The sequence below is a fragment of the Carettochelys insculpta genome, chromosome 8 (genome assembly GCF_033958435.1).
Source record: "Carettochelys insculpta isolate YL-2023 chromosome 8, ASM3395843v1, whole genome shotgun sequence".
In the NCBI taxonomy this organism is placed as follows: domain Eukaryota; kingdom Metazoa; phylum Chordata; order Testudines; family Carettochelyidae; genus Carettochelys; species Carettochelys insculpta.
In genome coordinates, this window is record NC_134144.1 from 36780445 (window position 1) to 36792583 (window position 12139).

At 44.7% G+C, this 12139-nt stretch overlaps 1 protein-coding gene across 1 annotated transcript in view; it reads right to left on the bottom strand.

Annotated features, from left to right (window-relative positions):
- MYO3B (myosin IIIB) overlaps window positions 1-12139 on the bottom strand; it is a 314275-nt gene that overhangs the window by 93189 nt on the left and 208947 nt on the right. Inside the window, exon 29 of the mRNA XM_075001557.1 lies at window positions 5655-5775. Within this exon, the coding sequence (XP_074857658.1) occupies window positions 5655-5775 (121 nt within the window). The remainder of the gene's footprint in view (window positions 1-5654; window positions 5776-12139) is intronic.

A 12139-nucleotide genomic window follows, 5' to 3' on the forward strand; every position in this document is an offset into this window, starting at 1 on the left:
TTTTGAATTTTGAGAACAAGCAAAGAAATCAAAAAGTATGGGTTTGGAGATTTTATAGGTCACCTCTTTTTAAAATCTTACCCCTGGGGAATAATCATAGAACAATAGAGCTGGTACAGACCTAAAAAAAAAGACATCGAGTCCAGCCCCCTTCTCTAAGCAGGACCGCACCCATCAGATCAGCCCAGCCAGGGCTTTGTCGAGGCAAGACTTAAACACCTCCAGGGATGGAGACTCCACTACTTCCCCGGGTAGATCATTCCAATGCTTCACCCCGCTCCTAGTGAAAGTTTTTCCTAATGTTTAACCTGGACCTTCCCAACCGCAACTTGAGACCATTGTTCCGTGTTCTGCCGTCCGTGACCACCGTGAACATCCTCTCTCCAGCCTCTTTGCAGCCTCCCTTCAGTAAGTTGAAGGCTTTTATCAAGTAGCCCCTCTGTCTTCTGTTCTGCAGACTAAACAGTCCCAATTCCCTCAACCTTTCTTCATAAGTCATACGCTCCAGCCCCCTAATTATTTTGGTCACCCTCTGCTGGACCCTCTGCAGTGTATCTGCATCCTTCCTATAACTGGGGACCCAGAACTGGACACAGTACTCCAGATGCGGCCTCACCAAAGCCAAATAAAGAGGAACAATCACTTCTTTGGATCTACTGGCAACGCTCCTCTTGATGCAGCCTAATATGCCATTAGCCTTCTTGGCTACAGTGGCACACTGTTGACTCATATCCAGCTTCTCGTCCACTATAACTCCCAGGTCCTTCTCTGCAGAACTACTACTGAGCAAGTCAGACCCGAGCCTGTAACAATGGTTGGGATTCTTCCGGCCCAAGTGCAGGACTCTGCACTTCTCCTTATTGAACCTCAGATTTCTTGCAGCCCAGTCTTCCAATTTGTCTAAGTCACTCTGGACCCTGTCCCTACCCTCCAGCATATCTACCTCTCCCCCTAGCTTAGTGTCATCCACAAACTTGCTGAGGGTGCAATCCAACCCCTCATCCAGGTCGTTGATAAATATGTTGAACAGAACAGGACCCAGAAACAAACCTTGGGGCACTCCACTAGAAAGTGACTGCCATCCTGACATTGAGCCGTTGATCACGACCCACTGGGCTCGACCTTCTAGCCAGCATTCTATCCATCTTACCATCCATTTATCCAATCCACATTCCTTTAACTTGCTGACAAGAATATTGTGGGAGACCATATCAAAAGCTTTGCTAAGGTCAAGATAAATCAAATTCATTGATTTTCCCCATCTACAAAGCCAGTTATCTCATTGTAGAAACTAATCAGATTGGTCAGGCATGACTTGCCCTTCATGAATCCATGCTGACTATTCCTGATCACTTTGCACTCCTCCAAGTGCCTCAAAATGACTTCCTTGAGGAGCCCCTCCATGATTTTTCCAGGGACTGATGTAAGACTGACCGGCCTATAGTTCCCTGGATCATCCTTCTTCCCTTTTTTAAAGATGGGCACTACATTTGCCTTTTTCCAATCATCCGGGATCTCTCCCATTCTCCATGACTTTTCAAAGGCAACGGCCAAGGACTCGTCAACAACATACGCCAACTCCCTCAGAACCCTTGGATGAATTAGGTCCGGGCCTATGGATTTATGTACATTTAGCTTTTTTAGATGGCTCCTAACCTGTTCTTTCCCCATCAAAGGCAGTCCACCTTCATCCCACAATGCATCACTTATCACATTACTCTGGGAGCTGTCCTTGTCCATGAAGACAGAGGCAAAGAAAGCATTAAGCACTTCAGCTTTCCCGACATCATCTGTCACTGGGTGACCTCCCTCATCCAGTCCCAGCCCGATGCCCTCTCTGATCACCTTCTTCTTGCTAACATGCCTGTAGAAACTTTTCTTGTTATCCTTCACATTCCTCGTGAGTCACAATTCCAGTTGCGTTTTCACCTTCCTGATAACTGCCCTACATTCTTTATATCCCTCCCTAGACATCTGTCCAAGTTTCCACTTTTTGTGAGCTCCCTTTTTGTGCCTAAGTTTTCCAAGGATTTCCCCATTAAGCCAGTCTGGTCTCCTACCGTATTTACTTCTCTTGCTGAGCATTGGGATGGTTTCCTTCTGTGCCTTCCATAGGGCTTCCTTAAAATACTGCCAGTTTTGCTGGACTCCTTTTCCCTTCATGGTAGCATCCCAGGGGATTCTGCCCATCAGGTTCCTGAAGGAGTCAAAGGCTGCTTTTCTGAAGTCCAAGGTGTGTAATTTGCTGCTCCTTCCTTCCTTTGGTCAGGATCCTGAAGTCTACCATCTCACGATCACTGCTTCCCAGGTTGTCACCCACCTCTACCTTCTCTATTAGTTCCTCCCTGTTTGTAAGCAGCAGGTCGAGCCGCGCACAACCTCTGGTCGGGCCCTTCAGCACTTGTACCAAGAAGTGATCCCCAACATTATCCAGAAATTTCCTGGACTGCTTGTATACCACTGTATTGGTCTCCCAACAGATGTCAGGGTAATTGAAGTCCCCCACGATAACGAGAGCTCGCAACCCAGAAACTTCTCTCATTGTCCAAAAAAGGTCTTATCTACCTCATCGTCCTGATTTGGTGGCCTGTAGCAGACACCAACCACCACATCTCCAGTGCTTCCTACACCACTAAGCTTGACCCATAGATTCTCAACAGGCTTTTCTCCCTCTGTGTACTGTAGTTCCAAGCAATCATAGTACTCTCTTACATACACTGCAACTCCTCCTCCTTTTCTTCCTTGCCTGTTCTTCCTGAACAGTTTATAACCTTTCATGACAGTGCTCAAGTCATGGGAGTCATTGCACCAAGTCTATTACCCAATCAAGTCATAGTTCTTGGACTGGGCCAGGGCTTTTAATTCCTCCTGCTTGTTACCCAGGCTTCTGGCGCCGGTGAACAAACACCTTAGATAACAAGTTGATCTCCCCACCCTCACTACTCGAACCAGGGGTCCACTTTTGTTGTACATTCCTCTTTGCATTTCTTCCCGGCCTCCAAGTTCCTTTCTACCCACAGGGTTTCGGTCACCTTCCCCCAGCGAACCTACTTTAAAGATCTCCTCACTAAGTCTGCAAGCCTACTGGCGAAAATTCTCCTTCCTCTCTTCGTTAGGTGGACCCCATCTCTTCCCAGTAGTCCTTGTGCCTGGAACAGTGTCCCACGATCAAAAAATCCAAAGCCCTCTCTCTGACACCACCTGCGTAACCATGCTTTTACTTCCTCAGTTCAAAGGTCCCTACCTAGCCCTTTCCCTTCAACAGGAAGGATGGACGAGAACACCATTTGTGCTCCAAATTCTTTGACCCTTCTTCCCAGTGTCACATAATCCGCAATAACCTGCTCAAGGTCATTCTTGGCCATATAGTTAGTTCCCACATGCAGAAGGAGGAAGGGGTAGTATTCCAAAGGCTTGAGCAGTTTTGTAAGGCTCTCAGTCACACCCTGAATTCGAGCTCCCGGTAAACAGCACACCTCATGAGACTGCACGTCCAGTTGGCAGATGGATGGTTCAGTCCCTCTTAGGAGGGAGTCCCCTACCATCACCACCTATCTTTTTCTTATGGGGGTGGTGGTCATTGAACCCCCACCCCTAGGGCTATACATCCCATGTCCTGCAGTAGAAGCAGGTCCCTTGCGAATTTTTCCCTGTGAGACTCCTTCCAAAGTACTGACCACCACAGAACCAGTGGAGAGCCTGAAAGTGATGACTTATCTCTATATTGATGGGGGACTCATGTACCAGCCTTCTTTTTCTTCTAGAAGTTACATGCTGCCAGTTCCCCAATTGATCCCTTACTGCCCTCCCTGGTTCTTGCACCTGCTGTGATTGCAAGATTAAAGGCTCCCTTCTGTCAAGAAAATCTTCAACCTCCCTGATTGAGCGTAGGGTCAATACTTGAGCCTCCAGTCCTCTATTTTTCCCTTCCAAAAGGGAGACCATCTTCCACTTAGTGCAGATGATATCCCTTCTTTCCTCAGGGAGAAAGGCAGACATGGCACATCCTGACCAGGGAACAGCTGCAGACCTGTCACTATCCATGCCTGCCATCCTAGAACAGGGATTTAAGAGAAAGGCAAGGGTCCCTGGCCCCTTCCACTTCCTTCCAAACTCCCTCTCTAAACTCCCTGTTTGCCGTCCCCTGTTCCCAAGCTCACCTGTTCGCTTGGATACTGCTTTATAAAGCCCTGAACTGCCTCAAAGTCCCTCCCCTTACTGAGGCTCAGCCAATCAGCAGAGGCTTCTAGATATCAAGCTTATTTACAAGCCAACAGTTTCCAACTGCCAGTCCCACCCTCCTGGGGGGATGGGGGGCAGGAGGAAAAAAACCCCACACACCACAGCCACAGCTATAAAGCCTCCAAAACACACACCCAGACAGCCTCTTACTTGAAAGTTCTGTATTTGCTTCTCCTTTACCTGTATAACTCCCTCTCTAACTCTCTGTTCACAAGCTCACCTGCCTGGACACTGCTTTATAAAGCCCTGAACTGCCTCAAAGTCCCTCCCCTTATGGAAGCTCAGCCAATCAGCAGAGGCTTCTCGATACCAAGCTTATTTAGAATCCAACAGTTTCCAACTGCCAGTCCCAGTCCACCCTCCTGGAGGGGGGGCAGGAGGAAAAAAAAACCCCACACACCACAGCCACAGCTACAAAGCCCCAAAAACAAGACACACCCAGAGAGCCTCTTATTTAAGAATCCTGTATTTGCTTCTCCTTTAACTGGAGCAGTCCCTCTCTAACTCCCTGCTCCCAGGGAGTGAAGCATACCAGGTAAGCTGTCAGTTTACTGAGAGAGCTCTATGAATGGGTGTAGCAGAATCTTGTTGTGTTGCCCCTGGGAAGTGTATATTCCAGAGAGAATCCAGAACTGTCACTTCTTGAGCCATTAAGGGGGATTATTACCTGGCTGAATAATCAGTGCAATGGTGGAGATGGCTGCTGTGGAAGGGTTAGCTCCCTCCTGCAGCTCCAGCTCATGTTAGGGTACTTGAGGGCAACTGGATGGAGTGAATCAGCTGGTCAAGCTTGGAGCGAAGAAAGTTTTAAAACACACACAAAAAACTGATCCCTTACCAAAGAGGTATGAACCAGAGTTCAGATTTTTCTCTACTCTTAAACTCTCTGAAAGGGATTTGGATCTGCCTTTTAGTGTATTTGTTCCTCCCATTGAGGCACCTGGAGTTTTAAAGACATAAAAGAAAACAAGATCCTGATCTCAAGGAGCTTTCCATCTAGAAAATTTTAGTCATGGGAATGTAGTCAAGTCACGGGACATGCTGAGCAGACTCAGTTCTCACTGAAGTCAGTGGGCATTGAGGACTCTGCAGAAAAATTTACAGGATCAGGCCCACAATCTACCACACACAGATAACACAACAAACACATCATATTCTGATAAAAGAAGAAACATATGAATATGAATATGTTTAAAGCGGTATCATATTAAAGAATATGATATGAATAAAGCGGTAAAGGGACTGACCCAGTTACAGGCTCTCTTACTCACAGAATAACAGGCTCCCAAAATGATGGCTGAATGAAACAAATGGGCAGGAGATTTGTTTTCAGTTCCCCTTCTGGTCACCTTTTGGTTTATGGATACGATTTTTTTTTTCTTAAATAGCAGACCATAAAGGATTCAACTCACCACTGTTCTTTGCAGCCAAAACCAGGGGAGAAGCAGTCATTCACAGATTCAATATCAGCCAGGTAACCAGCACTATTTTTCATTCTTGAATAAGTTTTTCGAACCATGTATCCCCTGAAAGCTAGAAAGACGTAAGTATGAATAAGCAGAAAGCTTCACAACCGCTCCCAGACAGAACAGGCACGCGCCAAGCTCAGAGCTGAGTGCCTTTAGCACCTGTTTAAATCAAGAGGCTAAAGGCAGTCAGAATCTAGTAGGATTGGGCCAACTGTTTGAAACGCAGGAAAATCTATTTCAGAGGGGTGTTTGTATCAGTCTGTTTCAGGAAAAACAATGAGAAATCTTGCGGCATCTTGACGGCTAACTCATTTATTTGGGGGCATAAGTTTGTGTAGGCTGGAACTCCCTGTGTCAGATGCATGAAATGGTAACTTCAGTTTGGCAAGTATACATGCAAAGATGGTGTGTTACATTACTCTGTGGAGGTGCTAAGGTGTCCTCTGCATGGTAATGATACACACCCATCTTTCTATGTACACCTGCAAAACTGAAGTTTCTACTTCATGCATCTGACTAAGTGAGTTTAGGGCCAGGAAAGCTTAGACCCAAACAAATTTGTTAGCCTTTACAGTGCCACAGGACTCCTCAGGCTTTCTGGAAAATATAGAGTGCCTGACTTTTATTTACACCAAGGTCACTTTATACTTTATACTGCTCTGACAACTCAGAGAAACAAACACATGTAATTAGTAACAGTGAGAAAGCCGTGTTAGTCTATATACTATCAAAACAAAAAAGCAGTCAAGTAGCACTTTAAAGACTAAGAAAATAATTTATTAGGTGAGCTTTTGTGGGACAGACCCACTTCTTCAGACCGTAGCCATACCAGAACAGACTCGTTCTCTGATTTGCTCACCTTGATAATTTTTTTTCTGATTTGTCCACCCTGATGACTGTTTTTGGTTCTCTGTGCCTTAAATGTTGAGTCTGTTCTGGTCTGGCTATGGTCTGAAGAAGTGGGTCTGTCCCACGAAAGCTCACCTAATAAATTATTTTCTTAGTCTTTAAAGTGCTACTTGACTGCTTTTTTGTTTTAAACGTAATTAGTTTAAATGAAAATCAGGCCCATGGTATACTAACAAAAATAGCATTACAACATTCAATTTAATCCACAGCTACCAGGATTAAAATAAAAGTTTTTCAAAATTTGAAATTTTGACTTAATTTTTTGTCAAATTTGTCAGATTTTGTTGAACAACAACAAAACCACAAAAAACATCACTGTTTCCCTTCCCAATTTGCAGTTCACATCTGCATGGTTTGGTTGTACGGTTTGAAGAACAAGAACCAAACAAACTAAATAAAAATAATGACAACAAAAGTATATTTGTATTTCACCTTTTTGTAGCTCTGAACCTTTAGATTTGTTTCATGTTAATACTATTTTAAAAAATGAGTTTCACATTTCTTATTTTTCATCCTGTGGATACAGTGGATCCCTCTTCAAGTTGTTATTGTTAGGTTTTGGTTTTTTTTTTAATCCAATGAAACAATTCAGGACTGTCCTTCATTCACTGGGCAAATGGAGCTTGACTATATCTGATTTCACTGTAATAGGTTCCACTGTGTTCCTTTGTTTTCATACATATTTTAGAACTTAGCCTGTCTTTGATTAAACTCTATCAAAGGCAGGTTTCCTAGAATGCTTAGGTGCTGCAAGGTAATGGGTATACAGTTCCTGATTCTCCTTTGACTCCTGGGATTGCCTCAGTAACACGGCAGGCCAGAATGCTTCCTAAAGGTCTCATTCAACATTCACAGGATTGCTTCACTTCAGCACTTGTGAAATGGATCCATGGTGTTTCCAAAGCAACACATGCACACAGGGCATTCGACTGAGGCTGGGAAGCTGCTCCATCACAGCCATCTGCACTACTGACTCTGGCTGGGTTTGACACTAAGCACTTGGCTTCAAGGGTGTGAAATTAGTAGATTCATGTTGCTAGTGCCCCATGAACAAATCATCACATCACTGAAGAAGAATGATTACCAGCTGCCACTTTGTTTTCATCTTATGTATTCTCTGCTGCAAACTTCACAGCAGCAGCAGCAGCACATTCAGTCCTGATCCTTACATGGCTAATGATAACAGGATTTGAACTTGGAACAAAATGTGATGTAAACTGCACATTATCTTTCATATTAGTAATTATTCAGTGTTAAATATTACATGTGCTGCACACTTTGGATACTGATGCTTGTATAAAATGACCTTTTCCCCACAGGTTCAGCAGGAAGCAAGTTGCAATTATGTTTACCATCAGAACTTGGTGCTTTGCTGTTAAAAAAAACCTTTATAGTAGTCCCTCGAGTTATGCGAGGGCTGTGTTCCCATGCACCCTTGCATAATTGAAATTTCATGTAAGTTGGGAGGCATTTTCTGCCTCCTCCCCGGCGGAATGCATGTTCTGCAGCTGGGGAAGCAGCAGGAGTACCTGGAGCGCCTTTCAAAAGGTAAGTCCATGGGTGCGGGGGCATTTGAGGAAGGTTAAGCTTGGCGGTGGGTTAGGGCTGCAAGGAGGGTGGGGGGTGAGCCAGAGGTGCCTGGGGGGGTTGGGTTGAGCCAGGCTTGGGAGAGCAGGATTTTGAGTTGCACTTAACTCGTGTTAATGCGAGGTAAGTGCAATTTGAAATTGTGCTTTTCGAGGGATTACTGTATTCACATAGAATTTAGTCAGGCATATAGATCACACACAACATTGTTCGATTTTGGTGAGCAAAAACGCCAAGCATTTTCCTGCTGATTTGCATAGGAAATAACATGCTATGTGGGCTGTTAAGCACAAGGTTGAGAACAATCAGGACAATCATAGATCAATGCCTAAAACATACAGGCAGGAGGTACAGAAACTTTTTAAAGCAGTAAGATAGGATTCATCCTTCTCAAGAAACATCGTTCCTCATTCCTAAACACAAAAAAACATGGAAAACAGCTACTTCTTACACAGATACTTACAAGGACTAATCTCATTTACAGTAACAAACAAGAATTACTAGGCCCTTGGAAATGCAAACTAGTCACTTGTTAAAGGCAACATACCATAATATCATGGTAGCTTATAGGCCCAGTTTTCAAACTTGGATTCCCAAGTAAGATTGCTGACTCCCTCATTTGTCTTCTCTAATAAGCCTTTCAGTGTTTAAAAGCCTAAACTGGAGAAGGTTTGGACTCCATCATCTTCCATTCTTTCACACAAGTTTTATGCCAGCCTAAATCTGTAGTCTGGTGTAAAAGAATCATAGCCCCTCTCTAGGCACCCAGGAATGCCCATTGTTTCCTGTGGATTTCAGGAAGTTTGCAGGTTTGGGTACCACAAACCCCAGGGAGCAAAACTCTTTTTTGCCTCCTCCCAGCCATTCCTCGGCAGAAGGATACAGAGAAAACCAAGCTTCAGCTTGAGGAATTTATTTTCCCAGAGGGAATTCTCTCATGAAATGGACAAAGGAGCGCTAAAACTATTTGTAAGTAGTAGCACATTTCTTTCCAGGGCTGCAAACAGGGCTTATGATGGTACTGAATATTATTGTCTGCATAAAATGTTTTAGATTACTGGCTGATATAGTAAAATCTGGGGTGCAAAAAGCCTGTGACAGCATCAGGGTTGCTAACTGCTGAAAATTATTTTTATGGATGTTATAGAAAAAAATGGTGGGAAACCAAACTTTTTTACAGACACATGCACTCACCATATGCCATGTGTAATACAAAGACAGCTCAAAAGGATAAAAGCAAACAGTATTCAATGTTTTTTTATATCCCACCATAGCAAAACTGTTATGCTCTCTTTAACCTACTTGCAAGACACATCAACATCCTCCAGGTTCTCCAGTTTGTGATCATACATTGAGATCCACACCGCCAATCAATGCTCAAGTAAATTTTCCAGGTCCATTTTTGATGGTGAATAATTCTTCCAGCATAGGAGTGAGCAATTCATTTCTTATATTTAAGGTATTGCTGAGCAGGGAGCCTCTGGGAGGCTGTACTCCATCACCCACCTCCATGTTCAGGAGAGCCTGGCAGTGGCATGTGCTGCATGCATGTCCAGCAAGAGTTTCTGATGTGCTGAAAGTAGTGATGCTCAAGAAGACTTCAAAGCTGAAGGCGGAGAAGAGCAGCTCCTGCCAGTCAGCAGCAGATCACGGGCAGCCAGGAGAACACCCCTCTTTGCCTTGACCCGGGAATTGCACGCTCCCTGGAGCCACCCCATGGTGCAGAGTTCCCTGGGCCAACAGGAGGGAGTCCTCACCTCTGCTGCAAAGCTTGGAGGTGTTTTTAGTGACATCTCTCTGTTTTAACAAACTTTTTGGACAGGTCCAATTGGAGCTCTATTTTACGGAATGTCTGTGCACGTACTGATGGCTGGCAATCCTGAACATCGCCCAAAAGTCTGCCTGCTAATCTGAGCCTTTTAAATCTAGAAATCAGGGTGGACTAAGGAGGAGCAGGTTTTCCAAGGAGTTCTGTCCTCTCCTGGCTCCAGATGGGTCACTCACTAATCCAGAAATAGTCTCCCTGTCTGATGACTTTTCAGTGATTTTCTGTTTACAGCCAAAACCAGGAAGCATAAAGCTAATGGCAACAGGGATGCACTCATGGGCTATGTGTACATTTGCAGTTAAGGGTGTGATTCCTGAGCACTCTGGAAAATCCCAGCCATACTATTTACATGAAGTTAATATGTATATAACATGTAAATGAAGCTCTCCCCAGTCCCCAGATTTTGCTCTTAGGGGATCATTAATTAAGGCTGAGCAAATTGTTGGCGAACAACCTCACATGGAAAAAGTTACAAGACAGAAGTAGCTCATAAAGGCTGCGTCTACACGTGCACGCTACTTCGAAGTAGCGGCAGTAACTTCGAAATAGCGCCCGTCACGTCTACACGTGTTGGGCGCTATTTCGAAGTTGAAATCGACGTTAGGCGGCGAGACGTCGAAGTCGCTAACCCCATGAGCGGATGGGAATAGCGCCCTACTTCGACGTTCAACATCGAAGTAGGGACGTGTAGACGATCCGCGTCCCGCAACATCGAAATAGCGGGGTCCTCCATGGCGGCCATCAGCTGGGGGGTTGAGAGATACTCTCTCTCCAGCCCTTGCGGGGCTCTGTGGTCACCGTGGGCAGCAGCCCTTAGCCCAGGGCTTCTGGCTGCTGCTGCTGCAGCTGGGGGTCCGTGCTGCATATACAGGGTCTGCAACTAGTTGTTGGCTCTGTGTATCTTGCACTGTTTAATGAAAGTGTGTCTGGGAGGGGCCCTTTAAGGGAGCGACTTGCTGTTGAGTCCGCCCCGTGACCCTGTCTGCAGCTGTGCCTGGCTCCCTTATTTCGATGTGTGCTACTTTGGGTGTAGACGTTCCCTCGCTGTGCCTATTTCGATGTTGGGCTGAGCAACGTCGAAGTTGAACATCGACGTTGCCAGCCCTGGAGGACGTGTAGACGTTTTTCATCGAAATAGCCTATTTCGATGTCGCAACATCGAAATAAGCTATTTCGAAGTTGGGTGCACGTGTAGACGTAGCCAAAGAGATTAGCTCACCTCACTTTCTTCCTGAGCATTCACTGTTTTGTGTTACGTAAAAGAACTTGAATCTTGAGTTCTCAGTCAAGAATTTCATAGTCACATATAGCATGAGGGGGAGGGATAGCTCAGTGGGTTGAGCATTGGCCTGTGGTTGTGAGCTCAATCTTTGAGGGGGCTGTTTAGGGATCTGGGCAAATAGAAAAAAAAATTATGGTGCTTGGTCCTGCCAAGAGGGTCCTTTCCAGTTCTCTGAGATGTGTATCTCCATATGGTGAGAACATGAGTTTGTGTCAGAGGAGGGGATGGTGCCTTTCACCTCTGGAAGCAGAGTTTAAACTCAGTCCTGACTAGAGCTACACAGCATATTCCAGATGGCTAAAGAAGCCTTAGTTAAAAAGAGTTCAGTGATGTCACCTTAGATCTAAGTGAATCACATGCACCACTCTTTTGGCATTTGGCAGTGTCTGCTCACAACTAAAACAAACAGAGATTAAAATCCTCTCAAGTCTTTGGAGAGAGCTGTCACTCGAGATAGAAATCCATGCTATGGTGTCTGGGAATGAAGTATAGCCAAACAAAAATTACCATTATAATTGTACTTACTTGGTTTTAATTCTAATTAATAAAATGTGGAAGTACCAATATAGCTGGTGTAAATTAGCATAGCTCCAGTGAAAACACACAATGGTAAAACAGTAATTTACACCAGCTGTGAATCTGGTTCAACATAATGGGTTTGGTTTTTTTTTTCAACAAAGTGATTTTTTGCTTGTCCTAGGCTTTAAACAAAGCAATATAAACCACAGCACAAAGAAATACCAATACTTTGTTTTTGTCAGAGAAACTCAGTTCCTTCTCAGTGTATTTGCCTTCTCTGTAAGGCAGAAAACTGTTATTATC